The sequence below is a fragment of the Tursiops truncatus genome, chromosome 16, assembly GCF_011762595.2.
Source record: "Tursiops truncatus isolate mTurTru1 chromosome 16, mTurTru1.mat.Y, whole genome shotgun sequence".
NCBI classification, from domain to species: domain Eukaryota; kingdom Metazoa; phylum Chordata; class Mammalia; order Artiodactyla; family Delphinidae; genus Tursiops; species Tursiops truncatus.
This window is the reverse complement of record NC_047049.1, coordinates 4,805,862-4,831,907: the sequence shown is the minus strand read 5'-3', so window position 1 is coordinate 4,831,907 and position 26,046 is coordinate 4,805,862. Positions and strand designations below refer to the sequence as shown.

Below are 26,046 nucleotides of genomic sequence, written 5' to 3'. Positions count from 1 at the left end.
CCTTTGTGTGTTATGTGCAGAGATCCTAGCATATTACCCATTCAGATTTAGTGAAATGACGACCATTTCACAGATAGTATCACTAAGGTGCTTGTGATACTGTAAGAAGGTAACTAGTGCTTTGGAGTGTTTCTGTGCTCGGAGCACACTTGCTTCCCTCCTGCGTGTATCTGAGTCTTCCTCTGTGCCCTGGGTCCTGGAGCAGGTGCTGGTGTCTCAGTTATAAATAAGCTCTCGGAGGTGCCGAGTGCTTACACGGCTCTCTGCAGGGGACAAGCAGTCAGGAGGTGAGCTGGGCTCACTACCCAGCGCCCACACCTGAACTTCACTGTGGCACGATACGCCGGAACAGGGTCCCCGCGGGCACAGCTGAATAACAGGCCTCGTTGGATGTTGAGAAGCATCCCGGGCCTCTACCCACTAGGGGCCAGCTAGAGCCTCCCCGGTGGCGACAGCGAATCACGTGTTTCCACACATTGCTAAACATCTGTGCCTTGTTGAAGACACTGCATTAGAGTCATAGAAATGTTAACACAGATTCTTGCAACCTTTTAAAAGATATACATACAACTGCTTTAATGGATTCCATTTTGCAAAGGCATGAAATAAAGCACAGCGTTTTTATTTTTTAATTAATTAATTTTTTTGAAGTAGAAAAGAATAGCTTTATTGCTTTACCAGGCAAAGGGGGCCACAGGGGGCTAATGCCCTCAAAACTGTATGTTGAAAGCATAGTTTTATTTATTTATTTATTTTTAATGTTAACGTTTCTCTCTCCTCCTGCCCTGAAAAACCTCCTCTGGAAATCCCTAGATAGGCCCATATTTCAAGGTGGCGTTAGCCCCAAGGACCCCTGGCGGGGACCTTGTCTGCAGGTATCTGGGGGTGCAGGGGGTCAAAGTTGAATTAGCACCATGCTGCTGACCCAAAAGGAAGCTCAGAGCACTTTCAGCAAAGTTGCCTTCCACGCACCCTCCCTTCGAAGCCCTGTTTCCTATCATCTTTTGATCCCCACGGCGATGCCTGTGAGTCTCCAGTCGCAGCCCCTGAAAGGCCCTTCCCTTCCCTTCCCGAGCCCAGTTTCCTGTGTGTCAACTAGGATCTTGGAGTTGGGAAATTCTAAGGCTGTCCCCAGTTTCATCACTGGCTCTTTCAAAACCAAAACCCCGTTTCTTGGTTAGTGGGGCATCCTGAACCTGTTTGGGGACTCGTTTCACTGTGGCACCGTCTGCAGTGGTGAGAGAGGCAAGGCCCCACCTAGACACCCACACCGGGGCTGGGCTTTCTGAGCCGTCTCTGTTCTGGTCGTCACAGCAATAACTCTGTCATTTCTGTAGCATCCTGGCTGCAGGATGTATGGGCGGTTCTTGAATTTCCCTCAGGCCTCTCACGTCTCGCGGCGATGTACGTTCTTATACGGTGTAGGAAGAGACAAAGGGGGTCGAGCAAATTGCCGACAGTTGCGCAGCCATTCGAGGCAGAGCTAAGAATAACCATGGCTCCTGAACTCCGGAGCTGCGCTAAGCCTTAGAGGCTGGGCTCTTTCTAAATGGCCCAGAAATCCCCTAATGGCCCCGTTAGGTTCTCACACACGGATGAGGCTTTCAGAAGCCACGGGATTTAGTCCTTCACGTGCTTGACAAAGCCCCAGGCTTTCAGATACGCGCAGGGGGGTTGGTGGTAATGGGAGGCCAGGCTGGGGCCTGCTGCAGGGAGCCTGCCTCCCAGGGCCTGGGAAAGCTGCCCTGCCAGGCCAGCCCGGGAGCTCAGAGCAGCTTGGTGCCTCCAAACCTGGCCACGCATGAAGTTCTGAAGCCCAGAGCCGGCAAGGAGGAGGGAGCCAGAGACAGGGTCAACGTGGAACCCGCAGGCCCCGCCCCCGGGGGATAACGTGGAACCCGCAGGCCCCGCCCCCCGGGGATGCCGGGGTTGGTAGGGAGCAGCGCAGCCTGCTCTTTCCAGGCCGGTGCCTGAGCCAGTAGCCCCCGGGGGCAGCAGGAGCCTTGACCTGTGTCCCTGGGGCCTTGGCCAGGTCCTTCCCCTCTCCCAGCCTGGAATCTGAGGTTTGGAGAAAATGCTTTCTACATGCCAGCCAGTTTTCTGGAAATGTTGACAGTCCATTACGCCGTCTTTTTATATCTGGATCGCTACGGACAGACTCAGACTGCTCAGTGATTCTCTGTTACTGGGAGGTGTACCAGGCAAAGGCTGCTACCAGCTGGACACCCCGCAGTAGGAGGTGGGAGGAAGGGGTTACGGTTCACCCCTGCAGCGGAGTTCTGTGCAGCCGTTAAAGAGGGGTGGAGTTGCATTTCCTGGCTTTAAACAACTTCCCGCAATATGTACTATACCATTTTCGGAAGAATACATTTTCATTGAAAATACACATATACACACTTGTTAGTGCTTAGTAGGAAGCCTTGAACCCCAGATAGTAAAAGGTTAGGTTGTCATCTTTAGGTGCGGAGTGATTTTTCTGCCTTCTGTTTCCATATCTTCATTTTCTGATGTAAATAAATATGTTACGCCAAAAAAAGAAAAAAAATTCATCATTAAAATACTGACTGATTTTATTAGAATGTTGAGAGGTCACTTTTATGAAGCCCAGTCTTCCTCAGTGGAGTTGCATCTTCAAGTTTCTTTTGAACACTAAGTAAGGCTAACGGAAAGCTCGTTGGAGCCTTTCCAAAAACCTGTTTGCTCGGAGGGAACCTCCCTCTTGCGGATGTATGTAATTCTCCCCTTCTGTTGTATTTTCTTGGCCAAATGCCAGGGAAATGGGCACCATTGGCCAGGGAACAGGGGGCCACGGTGTCCTGTGTAACAGTCTGGCAGTTCAGCAGAGCGTGGCCTGTGAGGTGTTCCCTGGGCGGCTGGTGACCTTGCCTCCCAGACCCTTGCAAATCCCCGCGAGGACAGAAGCTGTCATCTACCTGCAACATCCTTCTCCTAACAAGTGTCCTGTGTGTGTTCCCTTTGCAGAATATGTGGATCGAAAGGACCATATACACAACTGCGTATAAATTGCCTGGCATTTTAAGGTGGTTTGAGGTCAAATCTGTTTTCATGGTAAGCACACCCCACAGGAGGAACTGCCCATCACCCCCTTTTCTACGGTCTGACACGGCCTCTTCCCCGGGCCTGTCATCTGGTCACCGTGGCCGGCAGGCATGCTTCAGACCCCACATCAGGCTTAACCCAGAATCACTCTCCTCGTCCACGAATACTGCGGTGGAAATGCCGTGTAATCACAACCTCCTCTAGCGTAGAAAGAAACCAGAGCTAAGATTTCATTTCTTTTTACAAAATATTTAAATCTAGTCTTCACTGTGCTGTTTTGACAGTTCTTTCTGTTACCGAAATGACAAGTTTGACAAATTCCAATTTACATACGCTTTTGAAGATCTTTCTTCCTGATGGTTTTATTGCCATTTACATGACAAACAACTTGATTAATAGTACTTGCTCCTCTTCAAGTAGAAATAGCTTGAGAATATACCCCTCACCCACCCTTTTTAAAGAAATAATGACCCGCATCTCATTAGCTAGACTTTGCCTCGGTGATGAGCTATCGGACAGTTCCAGTCACGGGAACCAGAGTTGGGCAGAAGGTTCTCACTGAATGTATAGCAGCAGCAGCGTGACAGTTGCCCGTATAACAAGGTCTGATTGGAATATGTGTGCTTTGTCATGTGTCTCAATGCCTTTGGTTTTCACCTGGCAGGATCTTAACCAGAGGGGTGGTACCCACTGTTCAGTTTACCATGAGTCCCCTTGGAAACTCCTGCTTCTGCCCTAGGACGTGGCTGGCGCCTGTCTTGCCAGCCTTGTTTCCACTCCTGACCCTCGTCCACGCCAGTTGAGCTCTGGCTGACCTCTCCCTGACCTCTAAGCTCAGTTGACCTCTCCCTGAGCATGCGTGTGGTTGGCTGCATCCCATCCCCATCTCCAGTGCACCCTCCTCCTACTCTGAAGCCCTAGGGCTCTGGGCCCCCCTCCCCACCCCCGGAGGGCGCCTCTACTTCCTGTGTCCCCAGAGACCCCACTCTGTCCCCCACTAGCACCCAGGCAGGCCCTGACCTCTGGAAGGCTCAGGAGACGTGGCAGGTGGCAGAAATGCAAGCCTTCACTGGAACCATTCGGAGCTGGTGATGTACATGCGGGAGACCACAAGACAGGAGACCCTTCCCTAAACAGGCACCACTCCTATCGTCCTATGAGCCTCTTCCCATAAGCCGTTTGTAATCGGGGACTCCGTGAGCCAGCCCGGATGCGTGAGGACGGTGCTGAACAGCTCGAGGTGGCGAAGCCTGAGCCCTGATTTTCTGTAAGGATGTGGCTCTGCCACGGGCTATGCTTGCCCTTTTTAATGAAAGAAGAAAGCTGGGGGCTGAATAATCCCAGGATGGCAGGACTGTAATAATCCTGCTGCCCGCACTCCTGGCCCCGCCATCGCTGGAACCCTGCTGGACCAGCAGCTGACCCTCTTGGTTTGATGAAGCTAGGACACTGCTCTTTCTTGCGGCAAACGGGATCGGCGACAGGGAGTTAGCCATCAGTCAAAATGGAATTCTGCCCTGGAGAGTCCATTTGGCGAAGTTCTGTGTCTGGGGTGGTGCATTCCAGGGTCTGATAAAGCCAGGTGTGGGGTGAAAACAAAGGCCCTAGGGTATGTGTTGTTTGGGGTGCACTTGCAACCAGGGGGCACCCTCAGCGACCAGCACATGGTCGGCCACCTCTTGGCGTGTTACCTCCTCTCCATCAGGTCACCTCTCCGGCAGGTGCTCGCCGGTGACGACTGAGGGTGTCGTTCTAGGGTCTCTCCGTTCTCTCAACATCTCTGCACCTCCAACCCCCGTCTCTCTACCTCTCAGACAATCCCCAGGGGCTGTAGGAGAAAACAGGCTGCTCTGCTTTGCCATTTGCTAAAGACACCCTAGGGTCCCCGGCACAGGTGGGGACCCGTCCCACTTCCCTTGGGGAAGGGAAGGATCAGGTTATCATGTGTTGTGGTCACCCTTGGACGTGGCTCCGGGGCCCAGCCTAGGGTCTGTTAGAGCCAGGCCTGGTGGGAAGGTGGTGTTATTGTTTTAAACGCGGACGCATCCTCCTGGCACCTGCGGGCTGAGCCAGAGAGGATCGCGGGGCGGGGCCTCGCCAGGCCCTGCAGGGGCCCCCAGAGGAAGAAGGGCACTGGGTGTGGGCAGAGCTGCAGGAGCGGTGGCGAGGTGGGCCCATGCTGCCTCGCCCTGCCTCCTGCTCTGAGGGTCCTGCTGACCAGTGGCAGGTTTGCAAGGGAGGCCCGTGAGGTCCAGCTGAAGTGGTGACCACCGGGCAGCGGGGGCTCTTCCTTCCTATAGGAGGGTGTGTGGCCTCCTGCGGAGACCACGGCAGGACCCCTCTGCCCCTCCCCTGCTTCCCTAACCAAGCAAGTCCAGGGACAAAGCGCCCAGACCTCCTGCCTCAGGGACAGGGAGAGATTGCTCAAAATTCCTTAAGACAAGCAACGAACAAGGCCATAGTTCAAAGGCTGCTCTGTGAGACACGTAGACTGTGCTCAAGTGCCACTCAGGGCTGTGTTTTCCTGGGATGACCGTACGCGTGCACACGCACGCACGCGCGCACACACACGCATACACACGTGCATGTGCACACGCATTCCCCAGGACTAGGTGACCTTGCGTTGTGCCTTTGGAGTTTGCATGTGGGGACAGGTCTATGGAAACACATAAAGATCCTAAAATGCCCGGCTTCTCTCGGCTGGGTGATGAGGGACCTTTGCCCCAAGAAGCCACTGGGAAGAACAGTGCATGGAGAGTAGGAAGCCTGCCCCACTCGGAGTGTGTGTCCTCTGGCGAGGAGCCAGAGGCATCAGCAGAGGCCCTGGCAGGACAGGGGCCGCGGCAGCTGGCCCGATGCCATTCCGTCCTCCCCCTTCCACAGGTGGAGATCAGCCCCCTGGAGAACGCCATTGAGACCATGCAGCTGACGAACGACAAGATAAACAGCATGGTGCAGCAGCACCTGGACGACCCCAGCCTCCCCGTCAGCCCCCTCTCCATGCTCCTGAACGGCATCGTGGACCCCGCCGTCATGGGAGGCTTTGCAAATTACGAAAAGGCAAGTGACACGCCAGCTTCCTCTTTCCAGCCCTGTCCTGGGACGGACTGTCTCCAAGCCCGGAAACCACCGTGGTCTCACTGAGCGAGCTCCGCAGTGACCGAGCCCAGGCCGGTCCGCCCAGAGGCAGCCTCTGCGGCCTCCCGATGGTCAAAGCCCCACCCCGGGCCCGACCGGCCTGGGCGTTGTCCCCTCATCTTCACCCCGCAGCGGACTGTGCTAACGGAGCCCTAGAGAGTGACCCTCGTGACAGTCCAGAGGCCTGGGATCATTAAAGGCCAAAAGACACAGTTTCAGTGAAAGACAAAAGGCTTAGAATATTTAAAATAGATGGGAGTCTGGTGCAGTGGGGACAGCCAGCTGGTCTCCCTGGAAAATATCTCAGTGAGATCAGGCAGAAGCTGAAGATCGTGGGATGTGCTCTAGACAAGGGGTCTGCACGACAGCCGCCGCCGGATTTTGTAAATCAAGTCTGGGACGTGGCCACGGCCATTCTCTTACTTGGTGTCTGTGGCTGTTTTCCTGATACAACAGTGACAGAGTTGAGGCCCTTCACGGAAAAGGTTTGCTGCCCCCTGGTCTAGACAAAATGGAAACTGAAGCAGAAGGGGCTCTGCCTGAAAGTGGGCTGTGAGGCGAAACTGCCCTGGACACTTTGGAGAGGTGATGCTCTGTTCCAGCTCCCTTCAGCTGTAGGGCGGACCCGGGATGGGGGTCAGGGACACGAGAGCAGCTGGGGAGCTGCCTCCCAGCGAAGTGAGTGACCCGGGTCAGCTGTGGCTTTGCTGGGCTCCATGGACGGGGCCGCCACAGTGAGTGAACAAAGTCCATTTGTTGTGCTGACCTTACTGGATGTTTTGCTGGGGTAGGATCCAACCCTGGGGGGAATGAGCTGGGTGATGGCCGGGGTGTGCGTCTGTTTCACACACAGCTCTCTCCCCAGCCCTGGTGTACAAAAACGTGTGTTGGTGTACTAAGTGTCTCTCCCTGTCTCCACCAGGCCTTCTTTACAGAGCGGTACCTGCAGGAGCACCCCGAGGCCCACGAAAAGATCGAGAAGCTCAAGGACCTGATTGCATGGCAGGTAAATGTCCAGCCGCAGCTGCAGGGCCCGAGGTGGGGAAAGTGGAGTCTGGGACCAGATCCACCAGGGCCACCTTGGCACACCTGCCAGCCGCCACGGAGGACCCTGGACTTCAGGCAGAGCACCCGTGACCACGTCTGTCCCGGATAAACCCATTCACCACTGCCGTGATTAACTCGACCCCTGGCTGTAGTCATGCCTTTGAACACCTAGAAAGTTCTGTCTTGCAAATGAGCCTGGTCTGTTCCCTCCCCTCGGTCAGTGCAGTGCCTGCTGGGAAATCTTTGCCTGGTATCGACAGAACGGAACGGCACAGGCAAGGTCAAGAAACGGTGATGCCCTAGAGAGCGTGGCTCCAGCCTGTCCTGGGAGGGCACTCGAGCCGATGCCATCGGTGTGAGAGGTGGGGATGGGAAACCGCCGAGCGCCCACCCTCCTGTTCCCCGTGCCGGTGGTCAGGGTTGGGGGAAGGGGTCCTCATTTCCGTTTCCCCAGCTGTAATTCTGCATATTTGGCTTTTCTGCTTGTGCTCCTGAGGCCGTCTGAGTCTTTCCTTAGTGGGACATGGTCTGGAGAGGCTGGGCAGCCCTGGAGGGTGTCCTGGGCTCCCCTGGAAGTTCCCTTTTCATGTGTCTGGGCTCCTGGAGCTTTCATGAGCCTGGAGGTGGAGGGGACGTCCAGACCCAGTTCCCGTGGGAGCTCTGCCTGCTTGCTCTGGACTTTGGACAGCTTGCTTTAAGCTTCTTTTTCTCACATGGGAGACAAGGAGGATGCTGCCTATCTACACCCCGCCTGCCAGGCTGGCGGAAGAGGGCTGAGGAAGGCAGAGGCCAGGGCCTCCCTGTGCCTGGGCGGCATCCCACCCTAGCGCGGGGTCCCAGGCTGTGACCAGTGCTCTGTGGCCGCTTTGCTCCCGGCCTCCCTGGAGCCTCACCAGCCTCCCTTGGAGCCTCACCGTCCTGGCTTCGTCATCAGCTCACGGGCTGTGTGACCTGTTAGGGTGGAGTGGGGCTGAGTTTTGGTTTCAAGCCTAATTACAAGTATTTATTTTATATCTATAAAATATATATGGATATTGCTGTGATAAAATTTATGTAACATAAAGTTTACCACCTTAGTCATTTTTACGTGCACAGTCCAGTGGCATCAAGTATGTTCCCGTCGTTGTGCAGCCACATCCCCACCATCCATCTCCAGTTTTCATCTTGCAAAACCACTGTGTGCCCAATAAACAGTAACGCTCCATCCTCCCCACCCCTGGAAACCACCATCCTACTTTCTGTCTCTATGAATTTGATTATTCTAGGAACCTCATATAAGTGGAATAATACATTGTCCTTTTGTGACAGGCTTATTCCACGTAGCGTAATGTTTTTAAGGTTCATCTGTGTTGTAACATGTGTCAGAATTTCGTTCCTTTTTAAGGCTGAATAGTATTCCATCGTCTGCATAGACCACTTTTTACTTATCTGTTCATTCGCTGATGGACACTTGGGTTGCGTCCACTTTTGCTATTGTAAATGGTGTTATCATGAACGTGGGTGTACAAATATCTGTTCTCTTTCCTGCTTTCACTTCTTTTGGGTATATACCCAGAAGTGGATTGTTGGATCATATAAGTCTATTTTTAATTTTTTGAGGAAGCACTATATTGTTTTCCACAGCAGCTGCACTATTTTCCATTCCCACCAATAGTCATGCATGATGGTTCCAATTTTGCCTCATTCTTGTCAACATTTGTTATTTTTTGGTTTTCTTTTTGTTTGTTTGTTTTATAGCCGCCATCCTAATGGGTGTGACTTTGCCACAAATCCGTAGGCATTTGATATCAATTTGCCTTGGAATTCTTCTGTGATAAGACACCCTGGGAGCTGAATTTAAGGGAACTTTTAGGCCATGATGGTTTCTTTGCACAAGATGTAAGCCTCAGGTAGGCAGTCTCCCTCTGTTACTAAAAAAGAGGGAGAGAATTTAAAGGTCTGAATGATTCCATTTTAGATGTTGTAAAAACCAAAGGGTACAGAATTCAAAACTCCACTGAAGGCTATATAAAACCATTGCTACACAAAAACTAGTTTGGTCTGCAAAAGTTCTATTGATTTTTTTTTTTTTTTTTTTTTTACTGTAAGCTGTTACAGAAAATTGGATTTTAAGAGTTTCAAGCCCTACAGAGGAAAATAATTTGTTCCCCAGAGAGAACTTTATGTCAGCACTATGTCATCACCCCTAATAAGTATATTAAAGGATGAATTTTAAAGTAGCTCACAGGAAAGTCGGGAAAAAAAAATCTGGTTTCTAGCCACTTCATTAAGTCAAAGAGTGATGAAAATACATATTCAAAACGTTACCTGTGATCTTGCTTTCATTTGCAAATGTTTTGAAGACTCATCTTTTAATATCAGTAATTGAGTCATACGCTCATTAAAAATAAGAAGTTTGGGGTTATCGGAATGCTTTCTTCTGGTTTTGTGTTAATTTATTTGGTTTGGTTTTTTTCCTGAAAACTCCATCAGGGCACAGTGAGGTTTTCCTCCTGGGAATCCCAAGGGTTCATTGGCAGGGTTTCCATCACTGATGCCTAAAATCATTTGTGAAGGCTGGTTATTAAGTCCCAGGCAGCTCCTGGCTCTGCTGTTGCCGTTGCTGAAACAGAGGGTGCTGACCCCCTCGCGGCTGACACCAGGTCAGCAGTGAGCGCCAGCCCCTTCCTCAAAGGCACAGCTCCATCTTTCCTTACACGCAGCTCTCTTGTTGGGCATCCCTGCTGTGTGTCCAAAGATGAATATGCATATAGACTCATATGAAACCACTGTGGTGCATGCATATTTCTCTTTTTTTTAATTTATTTTATTTATTATTTTTAGCTACGTTGGGTCTTTGTTGCTGCACATGGGCGTCCTCTAGTTGCGGCAAGCGGGGGCTACTCTTAGTTGTGGTGCACTGGCTTCTCATCGCGGTGGCGTCTCTTGTTGCAGAGCACGGGCTCTAGGCATACGGGCTTCAGTAATTGCAGAACACGGGCTCCGGTAGTTGTGGCACGGGGGCTCAGTAGTTGCGGCGCACGGGCTCAGTTGCTTCGCGGCATGTGGGATCTTCCCAGACCAGGGCTCGAACCTGTGTCGCCTGCATTGGCAGGCGGATTCTCAACCACTGCGCCACCAGGGAAGCCCCATATTTCTCTTTTGAAATGCACAGAGATGAAAGACCAAACCCATTCATCATCCCCAGCCGATGACAGTCGTACCAATGTCGCCAGTGGTGGCGCTCCTGGAACACTTAGCAGTGCTTCCAAACGTTCTTTGCCGCCGGCAGGCCATGAATCCATGTAGGGACACACAGGAGCAGACTTCAAATACAGCACCGCCATTTAGAAGGGTGTCTTTTGAGAGCAGGCTGCATGCTGTCTTTGAACAGCTAGAGGTGTGACTTTGGGGACGTCCTCCCCCCTCTCTGGGCTCTGGGAAACTCTTTAGATGTGCGGCCTCCTGGGACCCACTCTAGACCAAATCAAGGCTCTGGGGGTGGGATTCAGGACTCTGCCTGAGAGATTTTGACGCTCAGCTTGGTTGGAATCCAAAGACCGTTCCAGGCCTCAGTCCATGGCTTCTGTTTGTGTACTAGGCACCTCATATGTTGGAGTGTTTGCACAGAGCATCTTTTTATTCATAGCTTAAGTTCAGCCCCGAGCAGACATAGAACAAGGGCCAGGTCCCACCCGTCTTTTAGAAGGTTATATCTGACCAATGTCAGGGACCTGTTGAGGGGATACATTTCATACCCCATAAATTTCACCTGCCAGATCACCGTTCATTCAGTCCCAAGACCTGAACCAAAGGGTCTTAACTTTAGTCCAGCAAGTAGCTTCTTTGATGTCAAGAATCTGGCCAATTAAGAGTTTTATCAAACCAACAACAACAGAAAAAAGCAGAAATGATTGGACCACACTTTTATACATTTGAGAGAGGGCCGTTTTCCAAGATGCTTTCCGGATCTCGAGTGGCTGTGCTTTAACCTTGAGACAGCACCCCGACGTTGTCTTCACCCCCAGAGAGCCACAGCACATTTACCATCCCACCAAAGGTTGTCTGCAGCCTGCCTTTGCCGACCCCCAGGAAGCAAAAGGATTTCTGTGAGCATTTTCTTCTGTTGAACCTGAACAAGCTGCAGCTAGCCCCTGAAGGCTGCCATCGGCAAGAGCAATTCGTGTGGGATAGTAAAACGTCCCATCTAGCTTGAAACCTTAGCCGCATGCTGTCCTGTCGGTGATAGCTGTTCGGAAAGGGGTGCCTGGCGTGTACCTTGGGTATAAGCCCAACTGTCAGCCGAACACACTTTGTGCCAGGGCAGCTCGAGAGCAAGCTGGGTGGTGGAAACACAGGGGAGCGCTCACTTATTCCGTCCTTTCCTGGAGCACCACAAGAGGCACCAGCTGCGTGCTATAAATGGCAACCAAATACGTTTTATGCCTTGATTCATCTTGATAAGATTGCTTGAATTTGTTCACATGAAATTCAATTGTGCACTTATTACCCTTCTTACTAATAAATCTGCTCATTTAGATTGGTGTTCTGTCATATTAAGAAAATCTGTTTTTAATCAGTATTTTGATTTAATTGTAAAGTATTAAGAGGAAGCCTCTTAGCTTGATTGCGTTGAAGAGCATCTACCTCCCAGTCTGAGCCTCAGGGGAGGCAGAAGCCAGGGGGAGAAAGGAGGCTTTCTCACACCCACCCCCAGCGGCTGTGGCTCCGGAGGGTCTCTGGGGCTGGGGAATAAAAATGTCTCTGCGACGCTTTTAAAGGTCAGCTGTATCTCCGCGCTCCGATGTGAAGTCTTGGCACGGATATTTGTGACAGCAGTGTTGGCAGAGACATGATTCTTTTTAGTTTTAAGGAAGAATAAATTTGGTTTTCCTTTCCAAATAAGAACATCCTTCAGGACTATAGATCACGTATTATTAGGTTTTTACATTTTGGAGTAGGGTTCTCACTTGCCTGTAGAGGCAATATTCTTAGCGAAAAAAATCTTTGTACCGTGACTTGGCCCTTTGCTAACAGATCAAGTCATAGCTAAACAAATCCAAAACGCAGCCCTTCCCAAGTTCAAGCGGAAAGCACAGAGAAGTCTATTCTGGGGTTGATGGTCAAATGGGAGTCAGGCAAAGTAAGGGAGCAGCCGGTGTGCTGCATCCCGCACTAGACGTGTCCGACTTAAAACACAAATGCTTGTCACGTACACATTTTGGTCTGGGGGAGTAACCTGCCTGAGGATGAATTTAATCAGCCGGTTTGACTGGGAAGCCAAAGCAGATGCATTTTGCACGTTGCCACTTCCTGCCTGGTGTGCACGTCTCTCCCTGGACCACTAAGCGAGAAATAAGGACCGTCAACCTGTATGTCTTTCAGATTCCATTTTTGGCCGAAGGGATCAGGATTCATGGAGACAAGGTCACAGAAGCACTACGGCCGTTTCATGAGAGAATGGAAGCCTGTTTCAAACAGTTAAAGGAAAAAGTGGAGAAGCAGTACGGGGTCCGGACCATGGTAAGTGGCTGGCGTGGCAGAGGGGAGGGAGCGTGTCTCTGTGTCACACTGTCCGACTGTGACAGGCTCACAGGGCCGAGTACTTGAGTTGTGTACGAGACACCTGCTTAGGAAGTGAGATAAGGAACCTCCGCCCCTTCATCATTTCATGTGCCAGCACACTGGGAACCACCTCTCGCCAACTGGAAATGTCAGGGTGTAAATGTTCCTGAATTTGCTTGATCACCAAATACCCCGCTTATGGCTGTGAACACAAGCTCCCCATCGTGTGTGGAACAACAGAAAGATCTCATAGATCCGTGCGACTCAGGCTGGTTCACAGAGACCACACCTCCAGTAACACGACACGCACGAAGGGTTAAATAACACACAGGGAAACAGCACTCACGATGTCCCAAAGCCGAGGTAGAGCCTGTGCCCAGGCCAAGGTCAGAGTCACTGAGGGGAGCAGTAGACTGCTGAGGTCTGAAGCTGTTACCTGTTGGAGGAAGGGGTCACTGATCTAGGCCAAGGGTAGGTTGCAGGAGGCGGGCGGGACACTGGCTGGAGGGAGGACTCACTTAGCAAAGGCTGAAGGCAGGGATTTGAATGGCAGAGGCCAGGGGCCGGCGCAGACACGGCCATGCCTTGGGCAGAAGACAGATTGTAAGGAGGAGCTGGGAAGGTGACCAGCCCCCCAAAGCCTGGAATGCCAGGATGTTCCAGGGTGAAGGACAGACCTGAGCTTTTTTTTTTTTAACATCCTTATTGGAGCATAATTACTTTAAGCTGGGACGAAGTGAGAGTGGCATGGACATATATACACTACCAAATGTAAAATAGATAGCTAGTGGGAAGCAGCCGCATAGCACAGGGAGATCAGACCTGGGCTTTTGCTGAGAGTTGGTGGAAGGTCTCCTAGCCAGGGCTGGGATCAGAAGCATGATAAAAAAAGTGGCTAGGCATTTTTATGGATGCAAAATACCTGACAGGCCTTACGGTGGGCTTGAGGCAGTCTTCATGAGCCATGCCTTAGCAGCTCTGGGGGCAGGGCCAGGCACCTCACATCAGAGCACCCCTGTGGCGCAGTTCAGAGCATCACTTCCACCCTTACTCAGGGTCTCTGGGAGCCTTGGTGAGTCCTAGCCTTGACGGCTTGTGGACTCAGGAAACATCTGGCCTAGCAGATGGCTTGAGGCCTCCTTTCTCCATTGTCCGGGGGTGAGCATCAGTGTCGCAAAAAGAGGCCGCGAGACCTCTTCTGGTCTGCTGGAATCCCATGCCTGCTGGCGTGGAGGGGGTGTATGCGAGCAGGTCTTCTGTTATCCTGCAAAGGGAAGGCAGCTGCAGGAGCTACTCCACCTCTCGTAACACAAGACGCTCTACCTCCTAAAGAATCAGGTGTCCAACCAGGTGCGCCATTTTGGTTTCTTTTCTGACCCAGCTCCATCTTTCTGCCGTTCTCTAAAGTTCTCTGCTGTTCCCTGTTGAGCTGGCTTCTTTGTGTTCACCCATTTATCTCACTTAGCAAACACTAATTTAGTGCTTACCATGTGCCAGGGACCTTTCTGAGGTTTTTAACAATTATGAACTTCTTAGGTTCCTGCAACACGAGGAAGGAGACACTGTGCACATCCCCATTTTATACATGGGGCAACAGGAACGTGGGAAGGTTCACTAGCCCGAGCTTACGCGAGTAAGTGGCAGAGCTCTTCTTCTCTTGCCTTTGTGGTTGGAGACATGTAGGAGAGCCAGACCACCCCTGAGAGGGGTTATGCTCTATGCTCTCCCACCCTCCCCAGCCCTGCCGGCCATGCCTGGGCCTCAGAGCCTCCAAGCCCAGGACCCTGGTGCTCATCAAATGAGGTGCCTTTGGCCTTGACCACAGCAGAGCATGAGCCTGACCAAGCCAAGAGTAACACAACCGCCGGGCTGTGGTCTGAAGACCCTGCAGGCAGGAATCTGGGACCATCAGCCCAGCAGGAGCTGCCACAGGTGAGCAGGCTTAGAAATCAGGACCACGCTGGAGGAGCCTTCGTTGCAAGTCAGAATCCTCGAGCTGCGTCTCATTACAATCAGCGTCAAGTGGCCAGAAGAGTTTCAAAGTACATCACGGTGCACCTCTTTCAAAGTCTGATGCCACTTTTAATTCTTTCTGAGAAATAAACACTTGTGAAGTCTCCAGGTTTTCTTACTAAGCGAAAAGCTTCCTCTTTGATCAATCATTTCATGTATATTTCAGGAGGACAGAAATCTGGCTGGCTCGCCAGACGTCCTTCATGTCCCTTTCTCTGCTGTGATTCATGAGTTCTCTGCCAGCTGTGCTTGCACACGGGGGAGGAGGGAAGAAGGGCAGGGCGGTTGTGTAGGCAGTGGGACGTCCTCGGCCGGTGATGAGCCATTTGCACCGCAGTCTGAAACGGCATCTTCTCCACCGAGGTCCCACCCCGAGGCAGGGGCAGCCAAGGCATCTCCACCACCACCCCCCAGCCAGGGGTTGACCAGGCTTATTGGGAATGAAGTTGGGGACAGAATTAAGGATGCATTTTCCACCCGTGGATGCTTTGTCCCCTGGAGCTGCTTCCCTGAGTCCACCTCCATCCTGGGACCCCGAAGGCAGGCTCTGCGGCCAGCCTCCCTTGAGCAGACAAAAGGTCAGGCAGATACCCTGTCATCCTCTGAAAAATGTGGTGATAAAATGCCGTCTGGAATGCGGCTTTCCCGTCTTACCTACTTGGAGAACTTTCAAGCTCCTCAGAATGCTTTCAAAAGCAATACAGTATCATCCTGTTTTAAAAAAGATGGATTTAAAAGTAAAATCCCCAGGGCTTCCCTGGTGGCGCAGTGGTTGGGAATCCGCCTGCCCATGTGGGGGACACGGGTTGGAGCCCTGGTCCAGGAAGATCCCACATGCCACGGAGCAGCTAAGCCCGTCACCACAGCTACTGAGCCTGCGCTCTAGAGCCCGTGAACCACAACTGCTGAGTCCGCGTGCCACAACTACTGAAGCCTGGACGCCTAGAGCCCGTGCTCCGCGACAAGAGAAGCCACCGCAGTGAGAAGCCCATGCACCGCAACGAAGAGCAGCCCCCGCTCGCCGCAACTAGAGAAAGCCCGCGCACGGCAACGAAGACCCAACGCAGCCAAAAAATAAACAAAATTTTAAAAAATAAAAATAAAAACCCATAGAAAGGACATAAACCATTTTGTCAATTTTTCTGGGTCAGCCTAAGCCATAGAAAGGGAAGACTTGGACACCCTCTGACTCCTAATCCACCGGCGGCTCCATGGGACACCCCCGGCCTGCTCAGCTTTGGCCTTCATTCAGACAGTCCTGGGCTCTAAGGTGCCACCGCTCCCCGGATGAAAGCACAGGAGCCTAGCCTCCTCCGTATACTTAGATAGTGAGGAGTGCAGACCCGGGGTCCCCAGAGAAGAGGCCACGGGCACCAGCCACGTTCAGCACTGGTCCCCAGCTCCTGGGGAGAGGGCTGGAGTGAGTCTGTGCTTCAGGCCGTGGTAACAACGGCAAGGGCAACGGAGGCTGCGGTTCAGAGCGTGGCCCGCCCTACGCGCGTCACCTGCGTCATTTCAGCTCATCCTCGCCGGCCTCTCAAGGTGGCATGATTATTCCCTACATGCTCAGGAGGAAGCTGAGGCCCAGAGCAGTTCCGTGTTTTATGCCAGGTCACCTAGTCCATGCCAGAGCCAACATTCCCGCCTAACTCTAACCCCCCCGCCCGCCACTGCCCGCCCCGCTGCAGGGAGAGAGACGTCCCCTCTCTCCAAGTGTCCTAGCACTGGAGCTACCCCATCAGGGCTGGGAGAGACCAGCTGCTTCAGATGAAAAAACAAAAGCCCTGGATCCTCCATTTCTAGAGGCTCTGCTTGGTCAAGAAGGAATTGGGAGGTGAATGGCCCGGGAGGACCCAGGGCCACACCCAGTGGCTGCCCTGCTGATGTGGGACCCAGACTGGCTTCTGTCCCTCGTCTGCCAGAGCCGGCTCCTGCCGTCTCCCTTCCTTTGTACTTCCCAATCCGTGCTTGTGCATCCCGACCGAGACTCAAGGCTGCCTCTCAGGGCAAATCACCAGCCCTCTGTGGTTGGGGGTTGGACGCTCACGGCTGCTTCCTGGGCCTTCCCACGAGCTGGATGAGGTCATCCCGTGGCCACTTGCACCTCTTGGTCCCTGGCCGGCTCCCTCCTGTGCACCCCCTCCCTCAGCGCTGGCTGCCGTGAAGATCATTTCATCAGAGAAATGGAAACTGTCATGCTGGGGGCTCATGGCACCCAGATGTCAGATGGGTCGTGCTTCTTCTCCACCGTAAGCAGAGCTGCATTTCCTGGAAGGCTGCGTCTCCACGTACCCAGAAGATGATGGACAACGGAGGCAGCATCTGCCGACCCAGAAGAATCACCCGAGCACGAGGTTGACGGCTGTCTTCTCCTTTGCCCGTCACCTGGATCCAGAGAGGACGGGGTTGAAGTCAAGCTGAGGAGGTTGCCGGGGAGAAGTGGGAAGGCAGCCCCTCACGGGGCAGGAGGTGGTTTGAGCAGGTGGGTGCTCAGAAAGACAGTCCCCAACTTCCGGAACGCTGATCCCCACCTCTGAGCCGTCCTCAGAAGCTGCTGCTGTGGAAGAACTGGCAGGGGAGAGCCTGGGTTTTGAAAGGCAGCGGCCGTGAACAGGTCTCACTCAGAGCATCAAGAGGGTCAGAGTCCCACAGAGATGCCAGAGAGAGGAGCGGTAGCCGAGCTGGGCACGGTGGTACCAGGGGTAGCAGATGGGGTGGTCAGGACGCACCTAGAGTAGCAGGCAGGACTCTTCCTTGGGAGGGTCAGGAATGGAAGGACCCAGAACAGGTTCCCAGGGCTCAGCCGCAAGGCTGGGTGGGAGGCTTTGGACTGCCGTCTGAACGTGTTGAAGGAAGGGAAACTACTGAATGGGAGAAAGTATCTGCAAATGATAGGACTGCCAAGGGGTTAATATCCAACATATATAAACAGCCTATGTGACTCCACATCATAAAAACAAACCACGCGGTTAAAAAGACGGCCAGAAACCTCAGTAGACATTTTTCCAAAGAGGACATGCAGATGGCCAAGAGGCACATAAAAAGATGCTCAACATCGCTAATCACCAGGGAGATGCAAATCAAACCCACCGTGAGATATCACCTCACACCTGTCAGAACGGCTGTCATCACAACGAACAAAAATGACAAATGTTGGTGAGGGTGTGGAGAAAAGGGAAGCCTTGTGCACTGTTTATGGGAATGTACATCGGTGCAGCCAGTGTGGAAAACAGTATGGAGGTTTCTCAAAAGACTAAAAGTAGAGCTACCCTATGACCCAGCAGTCCCACTCATGGATATATATCTGGAAAAACCAAAAACAGTAATTCAAAAAGATACATCTACCCCAGTGTTCATAGCAGCAGTATTTACACTTGCCAAGATGTGGAAGCAATCTAAGAAGGTATGAGATAGATATATATGAATACCACTCAGACATAAAAAAAGAATAAAGTGTTACCAATTTGCAGCAAAATGGATGGACTTGGAGGGCATTATGCTCAGGGAAATAAGTCAGAGAAAGATAAACACTGTATGATATCACGTGTATGTGAAATCTAAAAACTACAACAAACTAATGAATAGAACAGAAACGAAGCAGACTTACAGATACAGAGAACAAACTAGTGGTTACCAGTGGGGAGAGGGGGAGGGGAGGGACACTATAGGGGTAGGGGATTAAGAAGTACAAACTGTTAGGTATAAAATAAGCTACAAAGATATATTGTACAACACAGGCAATATAGCCAGTATTTTATAATAACTATAAATAGGAATATAGGAATATAAGGAATATAACCTTTTTTTAACATCTTTATTGGAGTATAATTGCTTTACAATGGTGTGTTAATTTCTGCTTTATAACAAAGTGAATCAGCTATACATATGCATATATCCCCATATCTCCTCTCTCTTGTGTCTCCCCCCCACCCTCCCTATCCCACCCCTCTAGGTGGTCACAAAGCACCGAGCTGATCTCCCTGTGCTATGCGGCTGCTTCCCACTAGCTATCTATTTTACATTTGGTAGTGTACATGTGTCCATGCCACTCTCTCGCTTTGTCACAGAAATGGCTGAGAAGAGGATATTGTAGACTGAGTTTCTAGAAACATTTTTACAGTTTGGGTTTGTCTGCAAGTCACCACTTCCTTTTAAGTTTTCCTTATGAAAGCCAATTAATGACAATGGCTGTCTCCCTGGAGATGGGCCATGGCACCATCATTGGTGCTAAACCCAAGACCGACCAGACCCTCTGTGCTGGCAGATTTCAGCTGCATATTGAGCCAGTGATCAGTAAACTATGGCCTGACACCTGTTCTTGTAAATAAAGTTTTATTGGAACACAGCTGTGCTCACTTATTTCTGTACTGTTTATGACTCTTTTCATGCTTGGGACAGAGACCTTACGGCCCACGAGCCTAAAATACTTATTATCTGACCCTTTGCAGAAAACAGTTACCAGCTTCTGCTTTACACTGTTCTTCAGCAATTTTGAACCTTTTACTATTTTTTAAAATTTTATTTTATTGAAGTATAGTTGATTTACAATGTTGTCTTAATTTCTGCTGTACAGCGAGATGATTCAGTCATCCATATATAAAAATACATTTTTTTTCATATTCTTTTCCATTATGGTTTATCACAGGATATTGAATATAGTTCCCTGTGCTATACAGTAGGACCGTGTTGTTTATCCATTCTGTATGTAATAGATTGCATCTGCTAATCACAGACTCACAGTCCATCCCTCCTTTTCCCCTTGGCAACCACAAGTCTGTTGAACCTTTTACTACTGAAGAGATAGTGTACAGATCAAATAGTATTTCATGGGCAAAACAAATATTTAAGAAACAGACCATCTTTTCAATGGTGTTGTACAATCTGTAATCACCTGTGGTCCCGGGCAGGTCTTCTGTAGGTGATGGGCTGAATGAAACACCAGCTTTGGTGGAGTGGGGATGGGCTTTAGGGAGGTTGAAGCCACACAGAGAGGGAATGCCGTGCAGAAATTTGGTTTCCACATCCTCAGGTTAAAGAAAGGAGCTTCTGCTGCAGCTGCCATCCCAGATGTACCAACATCTGGCTCGGGGTGCAGATACACTAGCATTTTGTAGCTAATTAGGTGTTGACATGTGCTGTATTTCAGTGACACTTATTTTGTTAATGTACAATAGTATGACATGACAAAGAGACGATGGAAAACTCTGTCCAAGACCGTTCTTCTCTAGAATGCATTGCTGGTCCACTTTCTGGTGAGGAGGAGTTTTAGCAACGCCAGCCATGGAGCCCTCTAATCCAGTCGCTGGCAGAGGAGGAAATCCACCTTTAATTAAGCAGCAGGTGCATCTTATTTTAGTCTAGAGAAGTTCCGTCATTATGCATCCATATATTTTAGTGATCTTCTTGGTTTGTCACCACGCAGAGATACAAAGTTCAGCTAAAGATCTTGTAAAATTCTTTCACATTCTAGATATTTTTCAACAAGATAAATTTTCCGATCAGTACATTGTACTGTGACTCTGGAACAAGTTGATGCCTTGTGGTCTTGGTAGAGAAAACTGCTTTTTAACTTTTTAAAAAAACAAAGTTCCTCCTGGTATTTTTCACAACATCAAATCAGATTTCAAAAAGCCTCCAAATAATCACCGTTTTTGTCTTCAACTTTGAACAAGCACATGCATTGTTCATGAAAGTGTGGACAGTTTTGACCTAGATTCCGGGCTGCTAAGACCACCTGGTCCAAGGTGTCTGCCCGTGCCAGGCTGGGCGCCTTTTGCCACAGCATCAAACAAGTCTCTCTCTGTCTGTTTCTCTCCCCTCTGCCCAACCCAGCCCTCAAGTCTGGACGACAGAAGAGGCAGCCGTCCCCGGTCCATGGTCCGATCCTTCACAATGCCTTCCTCGTCGCGACCTCTGTCTGTGGCCTCTGTCTCGTCCCTGTCATCAGACAGCACCCCTTCCAGGCCGGGCTCCGATGGGTGAGTCTGGCTTAGCAGCCGGGGAGGTTTGGGAGGGGATTCAAGGAGCCACCCAGGGCCCTGGGTTTGTTTCATCACACCTGAGAGGATTTTTAAAAATCAAAATTCTCTTTGAAATGGAGACCATCCAAGACTTTTACAATCATGGTGCCGCTAAGACTTGTAGAGTCTTGTGAATCTTTGAGGAAAAATTTCTCGCTTTGGGTACCACTTTGGATGAGGTTGCCATCAAATTGTAGAACCTCCAGGTGAGTGTTCAGTGCTTTTCAGCAAGTCCCGGAAGCGGTGTGATGCGTTCCTTGCCAGCCGCGTGCTTGTACTTTCCATCTCTTGCTCACTTCCGAGGTGTCACGCTAGGGCAGGACTGTCGCACACAGGCAGGCTTCCTTGGTTGCTGGCAGGGCCACCTTCTTTCTACAAGATCTCTTTGGAGACCCAGTTTTGCCCTTGAGCACCGGATGGCACAAAGCAACTAAGAAGGGATCAAGAACGGAACGGACGGGTGAACATTTCCTTGAGCTCCCACTGTGTCTCCTGCAAAGAGAACCTCGTTATTGACATTTTTGTGTGTTTTGTGACTAGCATATATGAAAAGTTTGTTCTGATGATACAGAAAGAAAAAATGTCACATGCAATTTAAACAGTAGAGAAGAACTTCTAATTGGTTTGCTGTCGAGTTTGCACAGTTGTGTGTTTGTCCAAGCCCATTTGGTTTACAATCCATCATCCCATCCTATCAAACCCACAGGCTCCTGACCCCTGTGACACGCAGACACAGACTTCCAGAGCGCCCCAAGGGACAGCTCCAACCCAAGTGCCCTTTGTTGCCGACGACCAATGTACCCAATGAAGGATGGCAAACTGTTCCCACGTTTTTTTCCTAACAGTAATTTTTATCAGTGTCTGTTACTTCTAAGGCCAAGTCCACATGGAAAACCTCAATTTAGCGGTATTTAAATCAAGTGTGCTTGTCGCTGAGAGCAAGAGCGCTAAAGAAACTTAATTCAGCTTCTCCGCAGGTAAATCCCCAGGCTAGTTATGAAAAGGTTTTTATATTTCCAGGAACGTAGGGGTGAGGGCAGGAAGTGATCTAGAGGTTTTAGATGGAGGAGTACTGTCCTGCACGTGTGAATACATGAGTGGGAATCGTTGTCTCCAGCCCTGGAGCCGTATTTGTTTAACCTTGAACTAGAAGGCATCTTTATTAGAGTCCAGATTTTTGTTCATTCTCGGGGTTGCCACCCTTCACCACCTAAGGGATGTGGAGAAAATGAGGCTTTGGTCTCAAATGGCATCAGTTACGTGCAGAATAAAGTTCGTCCTGTCGGCAGTTGGTTCTCATAATGTGAAAAATTTAAAGCTCAGCCTTTCTCTTGGTTCCTTGTGTATGCGTCTGGATTTCACAGCACAGGTTCTCCCCGGAGCTGTAAGATGTCCACTAATCCTTTGTTTCCCTACATGAATTATCCCAAGTTCTGCCAAACCTAGAATAAAATCCTGAAGATTTTTAAATTTTTGTTTATAGTAGAAGAGATATAATATTTAACACCTAATGGCTGTTGATTTAGTAGTTATTGTGTATCCAACTGCAAAAGTCCAGATGCCCAGAAATGCCGTAATAATCAAAGTCAACACTGGTGTATTTCATTAATCATTTTCAAGTTTTTATTACGCAAAAATTTCAGACATATACGAAGGAGACAAAATAGCATAATGAGGCCCTGTACCAGCCATGAGCCAGCCTCAACAATGATCAACTCCTAGCCCACACTCTCCCTCTTCCATATTATTCCGAAGCAGATCTCAGGCATCATATCATTTCATCCGTAAACATTTCAGTGTGAATTTCTAAAAGGTAAGAATTTACCAAAAACACAATCATACTACCTTTAGCACGTGTAAAAAGTGAACAGTAATTCCATACTACCATCAGATATCGGTTTTAATTTCCAATTGGGGCATAAATGGCTTTTTTTGTTTTCTTTTTAGTTTGTTTGAAACTGATCCTGATAAGAGCCCCACTTTGCAGCTGGGCTGCGGTCTCTCTTTAGTTCTCTTTTAATCAATAGATTTCCCCTTCTGCTTTTTTCTTTTCATTTCTTTTCCTTGTAATTTGTCTGTTGAAAACTCCAGGTTGCTTCTGGTGTCGTCTGGGTTTTGCTTACTGTGTCCCCTACAGTGTTACTGACTGTGTTTCTCTGTCTTTCATCATCCTGCAGATTAGTAGTCACATCTAGAGGCTTGTACACGTTCAAGCATGAGTTGGGGACAGGATGACTTCAGTTGGTTCTTCCATTCAGAAGGACGTTCGTGTCTCTCTCCCTTGCAGTGATGTTAGCAGCTATTGATAATCAATACCTACATTCAATACCTGCTGACCATCCAGTTTTTTCTTTTTTTTTTTTTTACAAAACGTAGCAGATGTGATTCTTGCTCTCAGCAGTCGGCGTCTTCTATGGATTTGAAATGTGGTTTTGTGAATGACCCATCTAATAAGTGTTGACTTCCATGTTACCTCTCCCATGTTGGGGAGCCAAGGTGCTGGAATGGTCTTATTAAGAGCAGTGGTTTTGTTCTCAATGTCCCGTTCACAAAAAAGTTTGAAAGAAACCACAGCTAGGATGGCAATGTGACAGACTTTCTAGATTTCCTTCTCTTACAATCAGTGTCCCCTTGAAGAAGACACTTCAATCTCCAGGTGTCCCAGGAAGTCAGGCTTGGAAGGTCTCAGTGAGAACTGGGGGCTCCCAGGGGCAGGCTCGGGACCTGGCCCCTTATCCTGACAGCCCGCGTTACGGGGGTGGGATTTGCCCTCCCGCAGGGCTCAGGGGCTGCCTGACATTGGCAGCTCAAGGGCAGGGAGCTTCCGTGAACCCTCTCAGCTGACCACTTTGCTTCTCTTAACCATATGAGAATGATGGGTAGACCAGTTTAAAAAACACATTTATCAGAAATCACAATATAGGCTATTTCTCCTATATGACTGTATGACTCTAGCTTCTTTTAAGAGATCATATCTCTTCTTAAATACCATTTTCATTCCATTTCATTTTGTGAAGGGGGACATCCAGCCCATGGTGCTTAGAGGTTGTGGAGACTCACCAGAAGGTGGCAGAGCTGAGACCCAGAATCTCTGTCTCAAGCTCAGTTCTCAGCTAAAAGTCTGAGGGCATCTCCACATCCTTGCAAGCTGGAATTGGCTTGTTTCTCACGGAGCCATCAAAGGGCTGTCAAATGGAAGCCACCTGTGTACCGATACGGACATTTCTTTGCGTTAGCATCTGCCTGTTTCTCCTCATTGCATTCGTGAATATTTCAGTATGACTCTGTCAAAGATGAGGGCTTCCCTTTTGAAATAGACCCCAAATACCATCTTCCCGTCGTAAATCAACAATAATCCCTGAATATAGTCATCCCATATCCAGTAAGACTTTACATTTCCCTCATCATCCTGTAAGTGTTCTATTTTTTTTCCAATTCGTTTTTATCGAGATTCAAAACTATAACCATTGCAGTCGGCAATATGTATCTTAAGTCTCCCTTGACCTTCCTTTTAAAATCCTTTCTTTCCTTGTAAAAGTGGGCATTTCCCAGGGAGCACCTGATTCATTCTGAGTGACTTTACATGGAGCTGCAGGGCGAAAAGCAGTGGCTGTCCTAGTAAGACGTCATTGATTTAAAGAACCGTTTCCTTTAGGTTTGCTCTGGAACCCCTCCTGCCAAAGAAAATGCACTCCCGGTCCCAGGACAAGCTAGACAAGGACGACCCAGATAAAGAGAAGAAGGACAAGAAGAAGGAAAAAAGGAACAGCAAACATCAAGAGATATTTGATAAAGAATTTAAACCCACCGACATTCCCCTGCAGCAATCTGAGGCTGTGATCCTTTCAGAAACGGTAATTTCCCAGGGAGCTTTCCCTCGCTCCGCGGTGGCTGCCGGGACCTGTCTATGTGGCACATTTAGCCAAGGGGGCTGTCAATTGGATTTCACTGCATTGGCTGTGAAATAGTCATTTGAAAATCGGGGTTCTCTCGCAGCCCTCCCCTTGTATAACTGATGCTGTAGGGCATCCAGAGGCACAGAGGAGAGCTGCATCTCTCCGGAGGATGCTCGTCTTTGCCCCCGTGCTCCATCCTCCATCCCACAGGGGCCCCAGCCATCAGCAGGCCCCACATGGTTCTAGGCTCCGCAGCAAAGTTGGACTTGCTTCCATTAGACATCCGGACGTCTCTGGAGATGAACAGGTTGCTGTTGTTGTCAGAGAGCAGTACTCCGGGCCAGCTAACGCTGTTCCCTTGCCCCTTCCTGACCAGAAATCACTAAGCCACCGTTTCTGCCCGACTGTTATAATCTGCTCCGCTAGCATCCCAGAGCCCCTTCCCGCTGGGCTCTGCCAGCTGTACACAGGTCCGTGTCATCCTCCCAGCCTCGTGTGCTCCATGCCTAAATCCCTTGGCCATCTTTCAGAAGGACTTTCAGGGACTTAACGTGTCACGTGCTGGTGAGTTGACATTAAAGATGGATCCCCGGGAATCTCGTTCATTCCAGAGTCTGGGGTTGATGGCAGTGAAACCCAAGCAGCATGTGCTCTCCTCCCAGGGCTGGGCCTGGGGGGATGGGGGCTGCCTCTGCTCCCAGCAGCGCATAGCAGCGTTTGGAGTCTGGGGGCAAAAATTAGGCACGGACAGCTTCTGGGGTGAGCTGTATTCAGGACGTGCTATTTGTAGACCGGAGACAAAATAAAGAAGAGGCTCTCCGAGGCCATCAGTGTCAAAGGTCAAGTCAGGCTTAGAGCTGCCTCCCTCTCAAAATGGATGGACGTTTGCCTGTACGGTGGCCAAGAATGTGCCTGCCCTGGGCAGGGAGTCCATGACCTGTCCCGGCCGTTACTGAAGGGTTGCTTATCAAAGGGCTCAGGTGGGACCACCGTTTAATAAGACATACTTCACTGCTTGTTTATATCTTGAATACCAGAGGCTATGTTCCACCCAGACCGCACGCCGTGGAGACCAGCAGCCACATGCCGCTTGGGTGTTTAGAGGTGGAAGGGAGACCCCAGAGCCACAACGCGGTCCTCATGAAGGCAGACGCCCTCGCGAGGCCTTTGCACACAGCTCGGACTGCAGCTGGGCTTCGGTGCTTCACTGCAGAGTGCAGGGGCCTGGGGCGGGACTGGCCACAGGCTTAGCACTAAATGCCCAGATGCAGCCTCGCGCAGTGGGATCCAGAGGTTTCTGACGAGCCCGCCCCCGGCCCCTGTGCTCT

General features: G+C 50.3%; 1 protein-coding gene across 1 annotated transcript in view; it reads left to right on the top strand.

Annotated features, from left to right (window-relative positions):
- The window catches only part of DOCK1 (dedicator of cytokinesis 1), a 517,745-nt gene that overhangs the window by 480,494 nt on the left and 11,205 nt on the right, over positions 1 to 26,046 (top strand). Inside the window, exons 36-41 of the mRNA XM_033841901.2 lie at positions 2,983 to 3,069; positions 5,944 to 6,120; positions 7,121 to 7,204; positions 12,610 to 12,747; positions 20,635 to 20,780; positions 24,478 to 24,676. Of these exons, the coding sequence (XP_033697792.1) occupies positions 2,983 to 3,069; positions 5,944 to 6,120; positions 7,121 to 7,204; positions 12,610 to 12,747; positions 20,635 to 20,780; positions 24,478 to 24,676 (831 nt within the window). The remainder of the gene's footprint in view (positions 1 to 2,982; positions 3,070 to 5,943; positions 6,121 to 7,120; positions 7,205 to 12,609; positions 12,748 to 20,634; positions 20,781 to 24,477; positions 24,677 to 26,046) is intronic.